The sequence below is a fragment of the Hippocampus guttulatus genome, chromosome 15 (assembly GCF_054856545.1).
Source record: "Hippocampus guttulatus isolate MCC_2025c chromosome 15, RoL_Hgut_1.0, whole genome shotgun sequence".
NCBI classification, from domain to species: Eukaryota; Metazoa; Chordata; class Actinopteri; order Syngnathiformes; family Syngnathidae; genus Hippocampus; species Hippocampus guttulatus.
This window is the reverse complement of record NC_141275.1, coordinates 14,412,181-14,434,483: the sequence shown is the minus strand read 5'-3', so window position 1 is coordinate 14,434,483 and position 22,303 is coordinate 14,412,181. Positions and strand designations below refer to the sequence as shown.

Below are 22,303 nucleotides of genomic sequence, written 5' to 3'. Positions count from 1 at the left end.
GCTGTGTTGCCCGGGTACTGATCACTTCCGCGTTCCCGCGCGTCTTTGGCGACGCATGCGCAGTCACCGCCGCCGCGGCAAACGGAGATCAACCGGTGAATCTTAAAACAGGAACTGAAACACTCGTCCTCTGTTTCCGAACGCGTGGATTTACTCCGTCATGGCGCGTCCTGTACCCTGTGGACTCGTGCTTGGTACCTGTGTGCGCCACGACACGACTGCCCTGCGCGGGAAGAGGCGTGCACACCTGTTGTTGCTCCCACAAGAATTGCGTTCAACTGGATTTCCTCTGTCCGACGGAGACTTGGACAAGTACCGGTGAGTCGAGCAGCCCTTCTTGGACTCCCCGAGGACTTCGGGCCGCAATGGAGGAACGGTGAGTACTTTTACAAAACAAGACTTTTTGAAATCTTCTTGCCGAAATCAGGCCCAAGTATGATCATATCCTCCTCAAGGGGGATTTTAATATTCATGTGCGTTGTCCTGAAAAATCACTCGCAAAGGACTTATTGATTCCTTTAATTATATGTAATATTTGACTAGTCCCCTCTTCAATGACAGAGGAACTCACCTCTTGGTTCCACTCATCCCGCCGTGCTGTACTGGATTCGGTGACTCCATTAAAAAACTGTTCAGTCAAAAGTTAGATGCGAGACTTAGCTAGGATGACCCGGTGTAGAAGTGGTTAGGTTGGACCTATGCAGAGGTCATGGGTTCGATCCCGGCCCCCAGCCTTCCTGTGTGGAGCTTGCATGTTCTCCCCATGCCTGCGTGGGTTTTCTCCGGGTACTTTGGTTTCCACTCACATTCCAAAAACATGCATGGCAGTTGAACACTCTAAATTGTCCCTCGGTGTGAGTGTGAGCGTGGATGCTTGTTTCTTCTCTGTGTGCCCTGCGATTGGCTGGCAACCGGTTCAGGCCTACTGCCCGAAGACAGCTGGGATAGGCTCCAGCACCCCCTGCGACCCTTGTGATCGGAAAATGGATGGATGGATAATTTAGGCTAACCGTCACAACCCGCGTGTACTATTTCAAACAATTTTATTTATTTTTTTGCTCAGATTCTTCGCCTCCAATAGAGTCCTGCAGTTTTTCGTTGATGAGGTTTCTTTTATTACAAAAAAATGGGGAAAAGTGGTGCACATGCAGTTAAAATCTTTCTCGGATGAACCTCACGGAGATCTTCCAGTCAGGTTTAAAGATGATGCATAGCACAGACTCAGCCCTGTTGATGAGTTTTTAATGACATCCTCCTGGCAAATGACAGTTGGAGACGATTATCAACATACAAATGTGTGATTCCCAGTTTTGCTATTCATCGTGTTTCAATGAAGCCCAACAAACGGCTTACTTTCAGACTCGTGTGTGTGTGTGTGTGTGTGTGTGTGTATACCCCCCCACCCCCCCAAAAAATTGAGATCAAAATCTAATCATCCAGAGTCATATGCTATATCAGCTTGCACGCCGAATAGAAATGTAAAGCTCACATAAACCTTGATATGTCTTTTTACGTCCTCTTATGAGCCCTTGCAGTTCCTCTGAGGTGCGTTTTTACTTTTAGAAGCCAAAGGAGAGAATTTTGGCTAACGGGATTAGTATTTCATGGAGTCAACTTTGCAAACACCTGAGGGCTACACCCCCACCCCCCACCACCCATCCCCTTCTGCTTCTACCGTCAAAAACGTCACATTGTGACATTCTGACGCCTGCACTCTCGCTGTACGTGTCCTTTTAGACATGTTGTGGACAATTTACACAGTCCGAGAATGAAAAAAACCCAAAAACAACATCTCTCACTCCGAGGCTCTCTCTTTGTCGCTCACCGGCAGCCAGAGTGATGTAACGATGCTCATGGAAACAAATAGGGCGCAACGGACGCCTTCAGCCTGCACGTGCTGCGTCAAATGTTGCTTAAAGAGCGGCACAACACGCCTACTACTAATTAAGGCTGAATTATTAAAGGCACGCGCTGGAGTTTATGAAGTGGTTATAGAGAATGACGTATTATCGATTGCAGTCGGAATGTGTAGTTCGTGTCGATGAATTTGGGTCACATGGAAACGGAATGGGTTGGTGGGAAATGAATCCAGACTTGTTATTTTTATTAAATTTCACATTTTTGGAAGTATGAATTGAACATAATTATAGTATATTTTTTCTTCTTTTTTTTTTCCTGCTTGGTCTTATTTTTTATTTTACCTTATTCGATTTAGCTTAATTTTCAGATCTTATTCTATTTTGTTTTGTTTTTGTCTAATTGTATTTTTTTTTAAGTCATTCAACTATTCGATTTTACTTCTACTTCCACCAATTTCTTGACCAAGTGCCTTTTTTCTCCTTGTGCCTTTTCTGCAAAGCACTTTCTTCTGGCTTTCGATTGGCTTGGAGGTAACATGATGGCCGTTATAGCGCCACCTGCCGTAAATGTCTGGCATTGCCCTTCATCAGCATTCTAGACCTTTGCTTTTTCCTAAAAAATATTTGGGGTGGCGAGGGCGGAAATGTTTGCTGCTGTGTTGTGGGTAGAGATGCTTGCGTCGCGCTCGACTGCCGCCGCTCTCGGCTGATGTTCACTGACACGAATTCTCCGACAGGTGCGGCGCCCGCATGCCCTTACAACGCTGCGAGTGAAAACACGGACCAAAGGGGGTAGGGTGGGTTGGGGGGCGAGGGGGGGGGGGTTGTGGGATGTGATGCACTCGAACGTAATGTGACAGGTTCAAAGGCTTGCCTGTTATTGCGAGACTCATTACGGGCTGCCGCCTGGATGAGTGCAAAAAAACAAAAAGCTACGTCTTTCCTGCGCTTCATAGAGAATATTTCATCCACTTTAGCGGTGTATGTATGTATGTGTGTGAATAAATGGTCTGTCGGGAGCTCCGATAAGACCGTGACAAGGATCGTGCTTGTCCGAATAAATCACATCTCTCACTTTAATTGCATCTAATGCACAGATTAGCGATTTATTCGGGGAATTAGATGAACATGTTTTAATCCCGGTGTTCATTATGTCCGCAAACAATATGGCAGCTTCCATCCCGACGGAAAGGACGCGCGCTCATTAAAGCGAGCTGGCCTGCTTTATGTAACTTGCAAATATGATGAGCGAAATGCCAGGCAGATTAACTGTGCTGCGACGTTGGATTTGCTTGTAATTAGTGGATTGATTGGACAATTCATTAGGTACACCCGAGGTCCCCTTTTTGCCATTTATTTATTTTTGTTGCTCAAGGAACCTCAAAGAACACCTTTTGGGGGTTAAATTCTCACTATTCCAACTCAATTGGCCACCTGGGGGCAGTATAATACAGACACGATTGCACTGTAAGCTCTAGCCGTGTTGGTTGTTCTTTGCAGAGGATAAAGAATATATAGGTGTGACTACTGTTTCTTTGTCCTCGTGTTGCTCCGTCTCGTTGAGTTCAGAACGCCATTGTGTGAAGGGTGAAAACACCCTGACAGCGATGCTATTCATTAGCCTGTCAAGGGTGTTTTGCATTGTTTGTTAGCTTTAAGATAACCACTGTATTGATATTTGATGCATCTGTATCAATATTTTATTTATAATTTTCGTAGATAATGATACAAGTGGAGTTTCATTTAAAATAAAAATAAGTGAGAGGACTGGAGCTAGTTTTTAAGTCCTCTGCTTTTTTTACTTGGAGCTTAATTTAGCGTAGCTTTGCTGACTGCTGTGTTTTGCTCACAGTGGTTGAATCGACGCACGGGCACCTTTAAAACCCTTAAGAGAATTAATTAGCATGGTGGATGGAATTAATGCGGCTGTCTTTTGTCCCGCGCGTCCTTTTCACATGAAATATGGATGAACTTTTGAAAAGCGGCCACTCTGAAGGGCCCTTCATGTTAGCACCACCACGGTTCTCCAACGCGGAGCCGATGACGTCCATCTTTTCACTGCATAAATTTTTTTTTGGGGGGGGGGGGTTATTGTGTGCAAATGTCAATAGTCATCTCAGCTCCTTTTTGTGTTGCTTGAAATGCATTTTTGACATATGCAAGCCCGCCACAAGGAATGGGGGGAGGTTTTGAGCTGCTTCTGACTGAGCGACAAAAAGTTCTTGTTCATTTTAAATACCATGCAAAGAGATGCTTGGATTTTTCAGCCAATCGTCAAACTTTCAAGCGTTTCAAGTCCTATGAAAAGGGAAGACTCCCATTGAATTTGGACGATTTGAGTCTTTTCGGGTATGGCTTCATGGGAGTTTTTTTGTGGTACCAAATGCCATGCTGCTCAGTGAAACTCAATTTGGGAGCTGGGGGAAAAAAAGTAATTGAACTTCACTGTTGATTTAAACCAAAAGGGATGAATTCATGTGGCTTCTCCTAAATAGCTACTAAACCTCACAGCCGCTAAGTAAAACTGGCTTTCAGGGCTGAATATATCGCAAAGAATTGTGTGTTTTACATGCCGGAGAAACTGAAACCAACCAGAATCATCAACACGCTGCCGCAGTAATTAAAATGGTCAAATGTAATTTCAGTTTGCTTGTAGGTGAAGTTCCGCGGGGGCTGTCTGGGCTTCGAAAAGAAAATTAAAAATGAAAACGCCGATTTATATCAAAAGCAGGATTGCCCGACTGCAGGAGGGATGCGCGGCATATCAAATATGAACCATGAAAAGCCCACCAAGGATGACAAATTGTGTACGGAGACGATCCCAAAAAGGTAATAATTGATGTCGGCACCCCTCCAAAAAGTTTCATTTCTGATGTGTCACCATCACAAAAAAGGGATCACTTTCATTTTGATTGATTTTTTTTTTTTTTACCTAGCTGGCATTAAACTTAAAAGCATGACGTACCCAAAGTGAATTTGAAAAATCTCTTATTTTCCAATCAGTCATTTGCACATTGACACTTGTATTTGTATTTCATTTTTTTGCACTTTTTTTTCTCCACATGAAGTTATATTCATTCCCTATAAAATGTATATTTAGAGCAACTAGTTCTCGCTAGTTGCTCTAAAGTTCAATCTCCACCGACTTGAAAACCTGCCGCATCCGCTTTTTTTTGTGTGTGTGTGGGGGGGGGGGGGGACTCACAACACCCCTCCCAAATTTCATGTTGCTGGGGGGCTCGATTGTCAAAACACGAAACTAAGGACCCAACGCCCCCAATGATAGCACACTGCTTGTTTGGTGTGTGTGCTTAAATCAGCATTCATCTGATTTTAGCGAGCACAAACGTGCTCGGTATCATCATCATCATCCTCATCATCATCATCATTAGTAGCATTGTTTGAAAACATGCACTCGAGAGCGAACCAGTGCCCATCGCGAAGGGTTTTGACACGCAGATGCGCGCCTGGGACCACCCTGGTAAATCGTGTATTTTGCGCATAAGGACAGTAAATGGCGCACTTTTGACAAATTGCGGCCGCCTTTATGAAAGAAAATGACACCGTTTTGCTTCTGTGGCGCGCCGCGGGTCGTATTCTAGCGGGTGAATAATTTCATCTTTTTTTTTTTTTTTTTTTTTAAAATACTACGTGAAAAGACTATTTGACATAAAAAATTCAGATGTCCTTTTCAATGTTTTCCTTAATGGCTTTTGTTGTTTGTCTTATCTGCGCGGTAGTTGAAGGCTGCCCGCATTATGGAGATTTATGAGGGGCCCCGCGTTATTCGCTCGCTTATGAATCTTTTGCGCAACTTATTGTTATGCGGAAACAGGAAGAGAGGGGGAAAATTAAACATCCGAATGAGTGAGTGTATTTTAATATTCACCCCCCCCCCTTCCCAGAGAGAGTTTTATTGAATTGTATTTTGAGGGGACTTTTAATTCAAATTGTGGCCCCTTAAGGACAAGCAAAAGCGAGTCGTCCTTAAGAGCTTTCGGCGTGGTGTTTGCAAATTGATTGGGCAGTAAAAGCTGGCGGGAATCCAGCCTATCGTAACGCCGTACTTCGTAACGGATGCCTGGGGAGGGAATCCTTGTGACACAGACAAGCGCACACGGACTGGCATACATAATATGCATGTGTGCGTTTCCATGACAAAAGGACGACCGCGACGCCTCGTATTCATGACGAACAGCGTTGGATAAGCGCGCCTCCGCCGACACAATGCATGCCGTCTTTATTTGCAAAACATCGACAAGAAAAAGAATCATCGCTATTTGTACGTACGCCTTGTCGTTGGACATTTCAAATGGGCATTATGATCCCGCCGCCGAGCGTGGCAAGACATCAACACCTCCCCGTCATCCCGGATTGGTGCCCGGAAGCTTGACTACATCCAATTGGACTCCAGCTGTGTGTAAAAACTTCCATGATGACTTTTACGTGGATTTTTTTTTTTTTTTTTTTTTAATTTAGGAGAAAGACGCTTGAAATGAGTTTTTCAAACCGAGCATTTAGAGTCTCAGTAGAAGCAGGTTTGATGTGGTTCTTGTCGTGGATCGCATCAAATTGCTGAGCTCATGAGAATTTTCCCCAAATGTGTGCGATTCATAACGAATTAACAAACGTTGCCACCGAAACTTGTTGGCATTGGTCTGTCTGGTGTCCGAGATTCCAAATTTGTAGCAGTCGGGCATATGACTGAGGAACTGCCAGATTCGAACTAAGATGGCAAACATCCCGCTCCTGTGTCTTTTCCGACATGACTTCTTGAGGTGTTTTGTGGATCTACTTGAAGATAACAAATATAATCTGACGGCATTTTTACCCCCCCCCCCCCCGCCCCCCACCCACAAAAAAAAAAAAAAGACGAACGCATTAAAAAGGGCAAACCTGCTCAAATGCATTGCTGGCAAAATGTCATCAAAAGTGCCATTTCATAATGTTCCTATTCCTGCAATAAAGAATCTCAATGAAGTTCTCCTCGTGTCCGGTACACGTGAAAGGCTCCCTTCCACACATGCGGCATCCAATTAGGACCAACATCGCGGCTCCGGATGCGCGCTCAATAACGAGAACGGTCGATGCCGGAGTCTTTGAACAAATAAGAAAGCGACGCTGCTCTAAGACAATGTCAAAAGATCCAACGGTGAGTCCGCATTGACTTTTTAGCCCCCCCCCACCCCACTAACTTTGCTTTGCCCTCACGTCTGGCACGGGGAGAATTTGTTTTCCCGACCCCCTTCTCGGCTTCCACACGAGAGTCGGGTAGAAGAGACCACGTTTTTCCACGCCGGGGTCTGAACGTTCGCAATCTGACATGTCGATCCATGAATGAAGGCTGCCTTTGGAGGGATAACAATGCCCACTTTTGATTGACATCAGAGGTTTTATTGACCTTCACCAAGGTGGTGTTGACAAGTTCCTTTTTAAAATTTGTATTTCCATTGTTGTCAATGTGAATTTATTCATGTGATCCCCCCCCCCCCCGCCCCCCCATGGAACAATATGGCTGTTTTAAAAAGTCACGTTGCATTTTTACGCCCCCAAATTTTTAAATGGCAACCATTTTTAGAAAAAAACTTTAAAGTGAAAACCCAGCCACCTTCTCCACACACACACTGCACATGCTAGTGCTGACGCGGCTACATGGCAAACACAAAGTAGGACACATCAACAGCTAATCAGCACAAAGCTAACACCGAGCGCAAACCGACGTGGCGGAACAAAACTCGTTTCCATTAAGTCGGGGTGGTCGAAAAACATGCGTTGAAGAGCAGCCCACAAGTAGGTCAAGCTTCTCGCGCTAACCTTTAGCACGCATGCTAACCCGCAGACGTGAACGGGAGCGGGGAACATGATTTAGCTGTCTCACAGTAAGATTGAACAATTCTGAAATATTAATTATTGACATTTATGACATTTCATGAGCACAACTTCACAACTTAAAATTTTATGAAAGTTTGTTGCCTTGAAATTTTAAGTTCACTCAACATTTTTTTTTAGTGTAGTCATGAACGTACGCACAGTATAAGCCGCGAATGACATTTATGCAGTATGTTATTTTGCATAAGTTCGAGTCGATGGCGATGGTTGAGTCATAATTGTATTAATCCGCACGGCAGCTCATTTCTCTACAGCGTCTTTCCATTTCCTCCCAGGCTAATTAATAAAAGCAGCAGAGCTTAAGAGGTCCTTTGGTACAAATGTCCCCTTGACGGAATAATCCACCTTCATAAACGTATTCCACCTTAATAAACTACTCCCGAGGGAACACAGTCCAAACAATAAAAATATCAAAATCTGCGCTTCCGGGTAACTCTGGGTCTCGGCGGACCCGATTCATCAGCAACGAGCATCGGCAATAGAAAAGGAGGAATTGAGGAGTTGTAGCCCGAGGTGGTCAGCTGCTGCTCTTCGTTGTTTTTTTTTTTCAAGGAACTCAAAACTGCCAGGGGACTCCAGAGGCAGCAAATGTCAACATGGAAATTAGATGCCCGTTCTAATTGACTTTTTTTTTTTTTTTTTTTTCTTCAGAATGCCCGTAAGTGCACAATGCCGATTCAAGACCAACAAAAAACGGGTGGATTCTGCTGCGTAACTCAAATTCCACAAAGGCAAGATTAATCAGAATGCTGACCTTGAGCCTGGTAGAAAATTTTGCGGTTGACTTCCCCTTAAAGGAAAAAAAAAAAAGCTGTGCCTGTACTGTGCACTTTGAGATGTGTTCCGAAATGTAAAGTGTTACAAATGAAACAAATATTTTTATTATTTTTTTTTAAAAAGGTAAAATGCTCATGGGTCACCTTTTCAACTGAATTCATTCAACAAAATAAATAAGCGTTCTTGTTTTATCTTCTTTTTCGATGGGACATGAAGGTCAGTCAAGACATGAATGAACATGTTTGGTGCAACGTTGCTGTGAGTGGCATCACACCCACTTCACGAGCGGCACAACATTAATTTGAGGGTGGTGGGGGTGAGGGTGGAGAATGTTGTTAGTTCCTACTAATATGTATCATAAGAAAGCCGTTAGCTGACGCGCGACTGGATGCGTGAGGGCAAGCGGCGGACGGCCGTTTCAGGCATGTCAGTCATTCCAGGCTTGAAATCAAGGGACATTGAACATTTCGCAAGTGTAGGTTATCTGCCCCCTGGTGGTGGGAATTTGTTGCAAACAGGATTCTTCCAAACCGTAGACATGCATACACGCAACGCGAGTGATGCTTCGACTTTTAAAAATGCGCTCGGGTTAGAATAAATTCAACCTTTCTCCACTGGGCACTTCATTAGGCACATCTGCAATTCAAAGGGCTGCGCCAAGTCAGGTTTTGAGTTTAAAACTGGGTTTTCAGCAAGGGGTAGGGTTTCAAATTCAGGTTTTAAGACAAGACTTGCTGTTTCAGGTTAGGTTTTTGAACCCCGTTTAGGGTTTCAAAGTAAGCTTTGAAGTTTGGGATTGGGGTTTCAAGTCCAGGCTTCAAAAAGGTTTGACCTAACAAGCCATGGTTAGGATTTCCCAGGATTTGGAATAACAGCAATGAAACCAAAACGACAATAAAAAAAGTACAATTGTTCAATGATCACCGATGAAAAGTCATCATTGGTGGCCATTTCTGTTGCTTTTGTCTTCCTGCAAACTTTTGTTATTGAATCTGTTTTGTTATTGATGTGTGACGCGCGCAAGAACTTTTTTGTTGTCCTCCTGCCATAAAAGATCTACTATCAAGTTCTGACGGGTTTTCATTGTCTTCCTTGAAATTGCTTGCGGCTTTGTCGGTGTCGTCGTGGGTCAACGCCGCCTGTTGCGTCACGCAGCGGGCGTCTTTCTGCGCAGGCGTGCGACAAACAACACGTAGGCCTTTTGTGAGGTGCGCCCCCGACATCTTCATGACGCCCTTTTTCTGCCCACGCGGAAGGGCTGCCGTTGCGCACGCAGTCAGGCGGCAGATCACTAATACATTTCCGTTCTTGCTTCAACAACAACGGCTGAATATCGCTGCTTTTCTTTGTTGTCCGAAGGCCATCACAGGAAGTGGGGCGCCATTTTGTAGAGTCCCATCGACCCCCGAGCGGCGAGACGAGGCCGACCCAGCACAGAAAAACCCATCTGGGAGAACATCGCAGGTCAGCACTCACTGCGATATCTTTTGTTGTTGTCTCGCCTTTGTGTGACTTAATCAACACATCGAGATGTTTTGTGTTCAGGTCACGGGGAGCGCGACGCCTTACGAAGACTTTCAGCCAACACGGACGCCTCAACGCGTCGCTGCAAGCACAACAAAAGGTTTTCCGTGGGTCATTTATTTGTCTCTTTTTCATTTGGGACACGGATGTTTTTGTGTTTCAGAAGGTGTTGCTACTCGAAGTAAAAATATTGAACGTTGAAGGAATTGTCGACATCAGTCCTCAGTGGGAAGGTTGGTGTGAAAAAAAAAAAAGTACATCAAAACAAAACCAAATTGGAAAAGGATGACATGACATTCAGTCTTGTAGAAATCTACAACACTTGTGGAACAGATCAAGTCAGTCTAAACTGGGAAGACCCAGGTGGCAAGAACTTTATTCCAATCGGTAACATCCTATTTAACACCTTCTGAATCTGGATCCAAACCCGATTGCGCATTTGGCCCGTGTAAGCTCAACATGGAAAAGTCCTATTTCACATTGTTACATGCTTCTAAGGCTATTGGATGAGATTTATACGTATTACTCCGAGCTAGCTTTCCCACAAATTTTGTGAATCTGGATCCTATCCAGAGTGGCCAAATAGCAACAATGTAAACAGGGATAAGCATTTTCAACATCTGTCCAAATGTGGACAGGTCCAAAATATTTTGCGTCTAAGTGCCCTTCATCCAGATCCATTCCAGATTGCTCGAGTAGCAACAATGCTACTCCTAATTCAATTCTAATTAACATATCCGATATTAAGAAGGGATATAGTTGCAAGGTAACTCCCACCTGCTCTGAAATCAGGCCCGATCCAGACTGAGCGTCAATTCAACAGGGGAAATCATGTTTAACATCTTCACATGCTATTGCGTAGATATTCTCCCGAGATATTTACCCCACACATGATCTGAATTTCGATGCCAACCAGATCGTTTTAACAGCATTGTAAACTCAAACCTCAATGTGTGTCGGATGAGGTTGCGACTGTGCTCGTGTACGACCTTAACTCATTCAGTACCAGCCAATTCTAGACCATGTCTGAAAAGACGTTTAAAAACGTCTTTGGGAGTGAATGAGTTAATAGACAAATGAAACAATGTGGAATTGGGTCGTGTGTCGCTATGTTTTTAGCCCTGACGCAGACCCGCTTTTTGGCTTTATTTTTGTTGTTGCAACCCTCCTCCTCAGCAAGTAACAAATCGGTTTTGGTGCAACAGAGTAATGTGCAAATCCAGCCCGCGTGGACCGACAGCTAATCAATAGCTAGCGGTGGCCTCTGTATGGATCCTCTGCTGGCTTTGAGCCTGTTTGGAGTCAACTGGTGCCATTCACACATACATCAACTTGTTAAGAGGACAAACATAAGCTAGGAAGGAAGCTAAATTAGCGCCGATTAGCAATGCTGAAAGTTGCAAGCGGTCGATGACAATCTGGTCCATGACGTCTTTTGACTGACTTACACTCCACATGGAGCGGCCTCATCGCCATCACAAATATGCAAGGGCTTACTTGGAAGCGGGGTGTGTTCAAAATAACCTCAACGAGCCCCATCAAGTCTCCACTCTCACAATATCACACAGCGATCAGCTCCGGTTCAGTTACGTTGCTTTGCGAACATATCATTGTTGACAACGGCTTGTTTACTCCCACGACATAATCATCATCGCCAAACATCATAGCCCTGTCGGCCTTTATGAGATAGGAAAGTTGCCATCGACAAAGGCAGGAAAGTCTGGAATTTCTCCGGATCAGAGAGAGAGAGAGAGACCGAGAGGAAAAAAAAAACACAACTCATCAGGAAGCAATGCGGTGACCCGATCGCGTCAAAGAAGACGAAGAAGTCTCGTTCCGGCGGGCAACAGTGTGACGCAGAGTCACGCCAAATGGAGAGTAAAATTAAGCTGCCAATACGCTCCTGCCTGTCGAATCTGCAACTGCAACACTTCCGGGAGATTTACCGGGTGGGAAATCGCCGACATCACGTGATTTGCATCCGTGACGGCTGGCTGGATTTCTGCCTGACATGTGTGGAGGAGACGCAACGTCAACTATTCGGCATTAATTCCAAGACTCGATCGAGAGACTCAAAAGCACCGAGGATGTCTGGAGGAAAGGAGGCAAAGGGTTTCCTGAAAGGAGGCGAGGAGGAGGTGGAAGGCGGAAAAGAAGATGAGAGACGTTGCGACGGGATGGAGAAAAGAGGAAATCGGGAGGGGGAGGAGAAAGACCAGGACGATAAGGAGAACAAAGTGAGTAATCAGGAGGAGGAGAAAAAGAGCGACTGCGAGGAAAGGGAGAATCTCCGAGGGGAGCAAATTGAGCGGGTGAAGGAGAAGAAAGTGAAGCGAAAGGAGGACCGGGAGGGGGAGAGCAACCCGGCGAAGGACGAGAACAACCGCAAAGTGGAGGAGGAGAAAAGCATCCATCACGATGAGAAGGAGAAAGAGCTTGATCGGGAAGACGAGGGCGACGACGTGGAGGACGAGCGGGATCGCTCGATGGGAGAGGAGAACGAGAGCGGCCATGTTGACGAGAAGACAATCAACCGGGAGGCAGGTGAGAAAATGAAAGAGGAGATTCGCTGGGCGGAGGAGGAGCCAGATTGTCATCACAAAGAGGCGCTGGGGACTGACCGTGAAAACCAAGCGAGAAACGCCAACCGGGAGGAGAAATGGAATGAGCAAGAGGAAAAGACAGACTTGCTGAAAGAGGAGGGAGGGAGCCTTCATAAGGAGGAGGAGGAACGGAAAGACCGGCAGGTGGAAGAGAAGAAAGAAAGTGACGACCAAGAGGAGGAGAAAAGAAACCAGCGGATGTCCGACCAGGAGGAAGAGGAAACGAGGAGTTGCCATGAGGAGGAACCGAGTGACCAAGAGGAAGAAACCAACTCGGGGGAGGAGGAGAAGAAGAACAACCAGGAGGAGGAGAAGAATGTGACACGGAACGAGGGAGAGAAAACGAGCGACTGGGAGGAAGCGGAGGAGAAAAAACCAAATCGGGAGGAGGAGGAAAGATGCGATGTGGAGGAAGAGGATGAAAAGAAGGACAAAGAGAAGCAGACTGAGCGTCTGAAGGAGAAGACGGAGAGTGACCACGATGAAGAGGAGACAATCGATGAGCAGGAGGAGGCCAATCATCATAAAGAGAAGACGGAGCAGACGGAGGAGAAAAGAAACGATCGGGGGCGGGTCAATGAGGAGACGGGTGACCAGGGGGAGGAGCTGAAGAATGAGAGAAATCGTGACGTGGAGGACAAACGGAGCGACCAACGCACACGGGTGAAAGGAAGTGATGAGCAACAGAAAGAGAATGAGAATGATCAGGAGCAAGTCGAGGAGGAAAAGAATGAGGAGGAGGAAGCAAACGACAGAGAGCAGCAGGAGACTTGCCGGTTGACAGAGAAGAAAAACGGCGAGCGGGCCGAGGAGGCCGACCGTCACCAAGATGAAGAGAAAATGAATGAGCAGGAGGAGGAGGAGAAAAGAAATGACCGAGAAGAGGAGCTTGACCGGGTGGAGGAGGACAAAGGGGACCGGGAAGAGGAGCCGGAGAAAGAGAGGGATCGGGAGGAAGTGGATGAGATGATCCAAAGCTCCCTGGAGGAGGAGGGGGGGGAGGAGGGCGAACAGGAAGGGGAGCAAGAGGAGGAACGGGCTGATTGCGAAGAAGAGAAGAAAGACCAGGAGGAGGAAAGAAGGAAGGACCAAGACGAGGAGAGTGACTTGCTAAAGGAAAAGGAAAGGAAGGATCGCAGTCTAGAGGAGAAAAGGGCCGACCGGGAGAAGAAGGAAGGAGGCGATTATTTCGGGGAGAACAAGAACGAGCCGCAGGGCGACGGGACTCGCGTCGAAGAGACGAGCCCGGAGGCGGCGATCGGCCGGGTGACGGACGACAAAGGAGGCGATCGCGGTGAGGAGATGAAGGAGGAGCGGCAAAGTCGTCCCGAAGACCAAAAGAAGAAGAAGAAGGACGCACGGGAGGATGTGAAAAGAAGGAGTTGCGAGGACGAGGACGAGGAGGAGATTGACTGGGTGAAGGAAGAGAAAAAGGGAAAGCCGCAGGAGGGGGGCGGTGATCGCCAAAAGCCCAAAAAGAGCAACCCCGAAGACGACGAAAGGAAAGACCGAGACCGGATCGACTGGATGACGGAGGAGAAAAGGAGCCACTGCGGCGAGGAGATCGAAAACGGCAAAAGGGAGGAAAAGAAAAGGATTGAGCGAGAAGAGACCATTGACTGGGGGGAGGAGGAGAACGCAAGCGATGGCGGGGAGGCGGAGAAACGTGACGAGCGCCAGGCAAAAGTCGGCCATTGCAAAGGGGGGGACGAAAAGGGCAACTCTGAGGCGGAGGAGAAACGCGGCAGCCACCGAGAGGAGCAAACCGATTGGGTGAAGGAGGAGCAGGCGAGTGATGGCGGCAACCCAAAGAAGAAACCAGAGGCCGAAGAGTCGTCTCGCAAAGACGGCGAGGAGAAGAAATGGGATGGCCGAGAGGAGAATCTGGATGGCCCGATGGAAGAGGAAGAGATGCAACGCGATGAGGAGGAGACGAGTGAAGAGCAGAAGGAGGACAAAGAGGGAAGGAGTGACGACGACGATGATGAAGAGGAGGAAAAGTCCGAAGAGAAAGCGGCTGATGGTGAAGAGGAGAAAACGAGCCGCCGGGAGGAGGGCGAGAACAAAAGCAACGAGGGCACTGCCAAGGAGAAGAGCAGCCAGAAGAAGGTGCGGGGGGGCAGCTATGAGAAGGGGGAGCAAAGAAGGAGCGTCCCAGAGGCGCAGAACAACTCGGTCCGGGAGGAGGAAGAAGGCGATCGCGAAGGTGACGAGATGGACGAGCGCAAGGAGGCGGAGCAAGCTGGCGGGCGGAGGGAAGGCAAAGGGACTGAAGGTGTTGGGGGGAACGGGGTTGAGCGAGAAGAGGAGCAGGGGGGGGACGAGGAGGGGGGGGATGATCGGGCAGGTGGGGGGGAGGAGGAGGAGGAGAGGATGAAGATGATGCAGGAGGACTTGATGAAAGACGAGAATGAGGGAGGGGCTGTTGGTGTGGTGCAGGAGAAAATGGCTGAGCAGGAACAGGAACAAGAGGAGGAAGGGAGACATCATGAAGGAGAGGACAAGAGAAGCCGACGCAATTCGGAGAAGCGGGAAGGCCCATCGCAGGACGCCGAGTGGATGGGGGAGGAGAAAGAAGAGGAGAAAACTCGGCAAAAGCGGAAAGAGGGCGATCGTGAAGAGGAGGACGAGATGAAGGAAAGGGAGGAGGAGATTGTCCGCATCAGGGGGGAGGAGAGGACTCATCCAAAGCACGACCGGGAGGGAGGAGGGGAGGAGGAAGGAAAGGCTGACCGAGATGAGGAACAGGAAAACGAGAAGGAGGAGTCGGAGAAAGATGAGGAGGAAAAAATGGGTGACCAGGGGCGGGGGAGGTGCTACAAGGAAAAGAAACGCGGTCAGCAGGAGGAGGAGCGACCGAGCTCCCGGGGGGAGGACGGGAATTCCCACGAGGAGGACCGGGAGGAAAAGAGTGACCCGGAGGAGAGTCGCCCGGAGGAGAAAAAGGACGAGGGGGAAGAAAACGGCGGGGGTGAGAGCAACCCGGCGGGCGAGGCGGGGGAGGCGGAGCACACCGAGGAAGAGAGCGACCGGGGGGAGGAGGGAGGCAGCGACGATGGCGAGGAGGGGAAAGAAAGTGACAATGAGGAGGAGAGCGACCGGGAGGACGAGGAGGAGGACAGCGACGACGACGACGACGACGCCGAAGACGACACTGAGAATGAGGAAGAGGAGGGGGAGGAAGAGGAGGAGACCGACAAGGACGACGAAGACGACGACGACGACGACGACAGCGACAGCGAAAGCGAAAGCGATCCTGAGCGGGAAAGCGGCAGTGACGAGGAGGACAGCAATCGGGAGGGGGGGGAAGACGGCGGCCAAGAGAAGAAGACGAAGGAGGAAGGTGGGGAGGGCGGGGAGGGGGCCACGGACGGGAAGGATCGGGAGGGGGCCCCCGAGGCGGCCGAAGACCCGGCCGAGGCGATGGATGTCGACGAGGGTTGCGCCGCGGCGAGGCAAAGCAACACCAAAGCCATGGGCGACCACGACAAGGAAAGCGACCTCGACGAGGTGCCCGCCAGCCGTTGGAACGAGGCGGCCAGGAGACTTTGGGCCGAAAGGTGGATGAGGGCCAGGAGGGAGAACGGCAGGCGATGGGTGGTCATGAGGGGGAGGAGGTACAGAGCCATGAGGCGGCGCTGGATGACCACCAGGAGGAGGAAGCGAGCAAAGAGAAGTTTGGTGGCCATGAGGAGGCGCGCCGGCAGAGCCACCGGGAGCCCCGACGACGACGACGACGGTCGGGCGGGAAGATCGCAGTGGCCGGGGGGGGAAGGGGGCAAGTGTGCGTAATGACGGGATGAGGAGGAGGAGAAAAAGACTGAAAGGAGATCACGGGGGTCAAAGGTGACCAGCCGGATGGATGGTTGAGGAGAATGATGAGGCTAGAAGAGGGGGAATGGTGAACAGAAGGACTTAGAAGGAGGGGGGACGAAAATGAGAGCGGCAAAGGGGAGGTGAAAGCAGAAAAAAGGAAAGTGAGGAAGAGCTTGTGACCGGGAGCGGGTGAAGAACAAAGTAACTCGGTTAAAGAGGTGATGGCGGAGGAGAGGCATGTGGAGAAAAGGAGATGAAGAATGAAGCTGAGGAGGTGACAAACGAGAAGCGGGAGGAGAAACTTGTGTGCGATCAAATGGAGGAGACGGAGAAAGAAAGGCAGAAGGAGGAGGAGGAGGAGCGGGGGGGGGGTGGTCTGATAATGAGGCAACACTGCCTACTAGTGGAGTAATGCCAGTGTAAATATTCGGAGTGTATTATCAGCTCAACTACTGCTTGTCATGTTCATATTACCTTGTTTGCACATTTTAATCGTGTATTGTGTCACATCATAAAATAAAGACTAAATCCACTTGACCAAATCTGAACAAGCATATCCCCCAAAAAAAATCTCTCATTACAACTCCATATAAGGAGATTTGCATTCGCTGGCTCGGGTATGTGCGACATAATAATAGTGACGTCACGGGCGGATGGAAAACGGCACTGTTCCATTTGTACACCAGGGGGCGACCGAGCTCCACGATTCCAGAGCGGCCCGTCCCACCGCAGACGCCTCGAGGACGACTCGCGGGGCGGGGCAAACTCGCGCCCGCTACGCTTCCCCGCTTATGGGGAAGAACTTTTTAAAGACTGGGTGGGAAAACGGAAGCAAAGCCGTAACGGTAAGCTCCTTTAATTCATTGCTTTGCGCCTTTCGTTCGTTTTTTTTTTTTTTAATTTGTCACCACTTTGCGCACATTTCAGGCTGTGCTTGTTTTGTTTATTTTAACCGCCTTTCAGGCGGCACATTTCGCACGCCAAAAAGGATTTAAAGGAGCAGCCCACTGTAAACATGGATGACATCTTCACCCTGTGTCGAGAGGGCAACTCCGTGGCCGTTCGCCTGTGGTTGGACAACACGGAAAATGACCTTAATTTGGGGTGAGTGGACAAAACTAAACTGGGGAGGAAAAGTGTGGAGTGGCGCGCCTGTGTGTGTGTGTGTGTGTGTGTGTGTGTGTGTGTGTGTGTGTGTGTGTGTGTGTGTGTGTGTGTGTGTGCGCACTAGCCATCAAATAGTTTCCATATTGAGCATGTTAATGATGTCATCGCCACACAATCGAGAGGTCATTATAATAGCAGCATTCCCTGAAAGGAAGCTCGTTCCCGGCCCAGGCCATATACGTATATTGACAGCGCTCATTTCCTGTGTGGGCGGGGCCAGGCCAACATGGGGAGGGACTGGTCACCGTTTTCCATCACTGCATCTGGAATGCACTCAATGATGAGCTGCTTGGGAATATTTCAGACGCTCCTGGATTCCTTTTATAGCTCAGGAAGCCACAACCGTGATATCAATTTACGGCAGGGATTCCCAAATTGCTGCGCTGTAATTTAAAGTGTCAAGGAAAATCAATCCGTTAAAGTTCATGGCGCTTGTTAAAGTACTTTAATAAAATAAATATGATTGTTATTCATGATGGCCACCATTATACACAATGGACTGAACTAGAAATAATTCCACAAAAAAAATAATAAAATCCAAAGCATTATGGACACATAATGACTGGCACCTTGCACAATAGAAATAAAACCAACGGCTGAAAATAATCTACAAGGTTAAATAAAAAGTGACTATTTGTTGGATATTATGGCTCCTGCCAACAGAAGTAAACAACTAAAATGAATCCTCAATATACCCCAAAAAATATATAAATATGTCTATCTATCTATCTATCTATATATACACACACACACACATACAGTGTGTGTGTGTGTGTGTGTGTGTGTGTGTGTGTGTGTGTGTGTGTGTGAGAGAGAGAGAAAGAGAGATAACCCCAACAAGCCGCCTGCCTGGCAGCTGTCCATCGTGCATTGAAAAGACTGACAGGCATTCCCCTTTTTCACTGACGTATCAGTGCGCCAGGCATCTGCTGGGCCTCAGACCACACGCAGCGTGAGGAAGCGTGCACTGCAGTCTAAATAAAGATAGGAGTGTAGAACAGCAGCTAACACGCACACAAAAAAATGTTTGCCTTTCACGCAGAGTTCAACAAATCGAATATTGCAGCAATACTGTGCGCTTTCAGAGACGGCTACAATTTAGAGCAGGGTGTGAAACTTCTTGATTTTCCAGCATTTTCCATTGAAGCCCCTTCCACTCAGACTCTGCCGAGGTGTCGCATTGAGCCCCTTTCACAAGTGGTAACGGATCTGGAAAATATCCGACTTCGCCCTTCATAAAGAACCCAACAAAGGCAGAATATTGCCCAGACCGTACGCACTTTCACACGACGATATGGCAGGCTGCATTCATTTTGTATTTGTACCTTTTACGCAGAAGGCTGACACGGTTTAAATCTGGGAAGAAGCTGACTTTAACGGACCGTATGAAAGGGGCTTAACGTCGGACATGTAAAATAATTTCCTCACAACAGAGTGAGAGGAATGAGAGTCAGGTGTTCATGTCCCAGCTTTCTGCTATACCCTTTCACACAAACCCCATCAGAAGCTTAGAATTTTGTGGTTCGACTTCGTGAAAGGTAGCGACAGGAAATGTGAGGACATTTCCTGTCACTACCTTATACACAGAACAGCGACAAGAGAAAATTGGGGAGTGGGGGGGGGGGGACCAACTTTAAAGGTCTGTGTGAAAGGGGCTAAAACAATACATGAGTTGAAAATGTTCGACATGTAACACAGGCTTTGCTGTCGCCAGGGACGACCACGGCTTCAGCCCGCTGCACTGGGCGTGCCGGGAGGGGCGCGGTGGCCTAGTGGACATGCTCATCATGAGGGGCGCCCGCATCAACGTCATGAACCGCGGCGACGACACCCCTTTGCATCTGGCGTCCAGCCACGGCCACGCCGACATCGTAGCCAAAGTATGCCATCGTCACGTGCCCAATTCGATGATGTCATAAGCGCCGAGTGTATTATCGTCTTTGTGTTGTGCGCAGCTGATTCAGTGCAAGGCGGACCCCAACACGGTCAACGAGCACGGGAACACGCCGCTGCACTACGCATGCTTCTGGGGGCAAGAGGCAGTAGCACAGGTACACCCATGATACAAAGTCGGCACCCCCCCTGCTGGAGAAAAAAAAATGACAACAACACTTTGGTTTGTGACAATAAAAATCGAATTTGACGATTACATTTTTTTATATCCACTGTCAAATGCCCCCAACTTATGGATGGAACATACATGATGACATGTTTTTGCCTTAAATTACTCCAACGGAATGTGTGTTCAGGATCTGGTGGTGAGCGGCGCTCAGGTGTGTGTGTGCAACAGGTACGGCCAGACGCCACTCGATAAGGCCAAGCCTCACCTCAGGCAACTGCTTCAAGGTCAGAGTGGAAACAAGAGGAAGTATTAGCGAGATTATTATTTGAAGGGAGCATTGACACATTGTTGCTCTGTTCCATTGATTCAGAGAAGGCAGAAAAACTGGGACAGAGTTTGACCAAAATTCCCTTCAAGGAAACCTTCTGGAAGGGCACCATGAGGACCAGGCCTCGTCAGTCAGCACACAACGAATATGTGCGCCGTTTGTCTTCATTCGTAACTTCACGTCTATCTATTTTTATTTTTTTGCCTTCAGGTAATGGCACTCTCAACAAGCAGGCCGGCATTGATTACAAACAACTTTCACTGCTGGCCAAAATCAATGAAAACCACTCAGGAGAGGTTTGTGTGTCGACCAACCGCCCCACCCCCTCGACCCCCCCCGACCCCACCATGGATTTAAAGTATTTCTATTTCCGTGTGTGTGTATCAGAGTTGGCAGGGTCGCTGGCAGGGGGACGAGGTGGTGGTGAAGGTGCTGCAGGTGAGGGAGTGGAGCACCAGGAAGAGCAGAGACTTCAGCGAGGAGCATCCCAAGCTCCGGTAAATTATTCAGTTTCCGCTCACTCGACGAAGATGCCGTATTCACATTTTTTAAAGTGGAAAACAACAAACAATCGTCGCAACCGTCGTAGTCATCAGAATGCGAACAAAACTGGCGTGCGTACAAATTTCGCAGTTGACGTTGTAATGTAAATCACTGCATGGGCTGGAACAGAGGTATGGTACGGTGGGCCAAAAGGAACAAAAAGGTCCTTTATTATTATTATTTTTTTATATATTTAAAATTTTCACTGAGTAGTGTTGACTATGAGTCGCTATGCTGTTGTGCAGGATCTTTTCTCACCCCAACATCCTCCCAGTTCTGGGAGCATGTCAATCCCCCCCGGCCCCTCACCCCATCATCATCACCCCTTACATGCCGTATGGATCTCTCTACAACCTTCTCCACCAGGGCACCAGTGAGTCTCGGTCCTCTTCGGCACGTGCGGCCTAAGTAAAACAAAGAGTAGGCGTGCATCTTTCCCCGTGTGCTCTTCAGCTCTGGTGGTGGACCAAAGCCAAGCGGTCAAGTTTGCGCTGGACGTCGCCAGTGCCATGACCTTCCTCCACACCCTGGAGCCATTGGTGCCGCGGCTGTACCTCAACAGTAGACATGTCATGGTGAGGCGCCCCAGTCTGGCGTGTACTTCAGTTCCCTCACACTTGGATTTTGTTAACTAATTGCAATTCAAAACATCTTCTCAGAACACGAAACGTGAGTCCACCTAACTTAATTCAATGACGTTGAACCAAGTAATTACATTAAAATTTAATTATTCTATTCAGCTAACTATATTTAATGTCTGCAATTGTCTGGAACCACCTGACCAGAAAAAAAAATGTATTTTATGTTTCATCTTCTCAGATGTGGATTTAGGTAGCCTGCATTAATAAACACGACTATGGCGGCGTCTCCATCACTGTAAAAAATTCATGCTGATGTGCTTGTCAACTGCATGGCAGATTGACGAGGACATGACAGCTAGGATAAGCATGGCGGATGCCAAGTTCTCCTTCCAGTGTGCCGGACGCATGTACTCTCCGGCCTGGATGGCCCCAGAAGGTAGTGCGAGCTTTCTCTATCTACATAATAACGATAACGAGGGCCTTCACCGACCGAATAACAACCTTCCCGCAGTCAAGACATTTCAACACCCATCTTGTGACATTTCAGCCCTCCAGAAGCGCTCGGAAGACATCAACAGGAGATCGGCCGACATGTGGAGCTTTGCCGTGCTCCTGTGGGAGCTGGTCACCAGGGAGGTGCCCTTCGCCCATCTCTCTCCCATGGAAATTGGCATGAAGGCAAGCATGTTTATGCCCCCCCCCCCCCACCCCCAAAAATCACCTCTGTTTTGCCATACATGCGATAACCGCGCAGCCTCTTCTCAGGTGGCTCTGGAGGGCCTGCGCCCAACCATCCCACCGGGGATCTCGCCTCACATCTGCAAGCTGATGAAGCTGTGCATGAACGAAGACCCCGCCAAGAGACCCAAGTTTGACATGATCATGCCCATCTTGGAAAAAATGCAAGACAAGTGAACTGCGCTCAACTATCTGCTAAGCCGCTGTACATAATGTTGCGTCTACCACACATTTTCCAGTAAATATATGTCTCAGCTTGAAGTAAGCTTTTGCTTTTTTTAATGGTTTTTTTTTAAATTCATGGTTGGACTATTTAGTGATCGAATTAAGGCAAATAAAGAAATGTGGGGAAAAAAAGATAACGCTGTCACTCCACCAGTGCAAATAAAGTTTTATATTTATGACAAATCGTTGCT

General features: G+C 48.0%; 2 protein-coding genes across 5 annotated transcripts; both read left to right on the top strand.

Moving 5' to 3' along the window:
* Positions 1-91: 91 nt before the first annotated feature.
* On the top strand, positions 92-22,295 carry LOC147194075 (scaffold protein ILK-like). 4 transcript variants are annotated; one of them, XM_086130402.1, is made up of 16 exons: positions 92-376; positions 9,885-9,989; positions 10,071-10,149; positions 17,155-17,315; positions 17,435-17,572; positions 19,350-19,515; positions 19,591-19,686; positions 19,885-19,981; positions 20,068-20,151; positions 20,236-20,321; positions 20,413-20,522; positions 20,814-20,941; positions 21,022-21,143; positions 21,486-21,585; positions 21,697-21,827; positions 21,915-22,295. In XM_086130402.1, the coding sequence occupies exons 1-16, from the start codon at positions 366-368 to the stop codon at positions 22,062-22,064; spliced, it is 1,764 nt and encodes a 587-aa protein (XP_085986528.1). In that variant the 5' UTR covers positions 92-365; the 3' UTR covers positions 22,065-22,295. The 4 variants fall into 4 exon arrangements, with proteins under 4 accessions (XP_085986528.1, XP_085986526.1, XP_085986525.1 ...); XM_086130400.1 differs by lacking the exons at positions 92-376; positions 9,885-9,989; positions 10,071-10,149 and adding an exon at positions 10,150-10,282 and having other exon boundaries at positions 17,155-17,313; positions 17,432-17,572; XM_086130399.1 differs by lacking the exons at positions 92-376; positions 9,885-9,989; positions 10,071-10,149 and having other exon boundaries at positions 16,863-17,313; positions 17,432-17,572.
* Positions 10,327-16,823, top strand: LOC147194076 (uncharacterized). The gene has a single exon (XM_086130398.1). The coding sequence runs from the start codon at positions 11,921-11,923 to the stop codon at positions 16,442-16,444; it is 4,524 nt and encodes a 1,507-aa protein (XP_085986524.1). The 5' UTR covers positions 10,327-11,920; the 3' UTR covers positions 16,445-16,823.
* Positions 22,296-22,303: the final 8 nt, after the last annotated feature.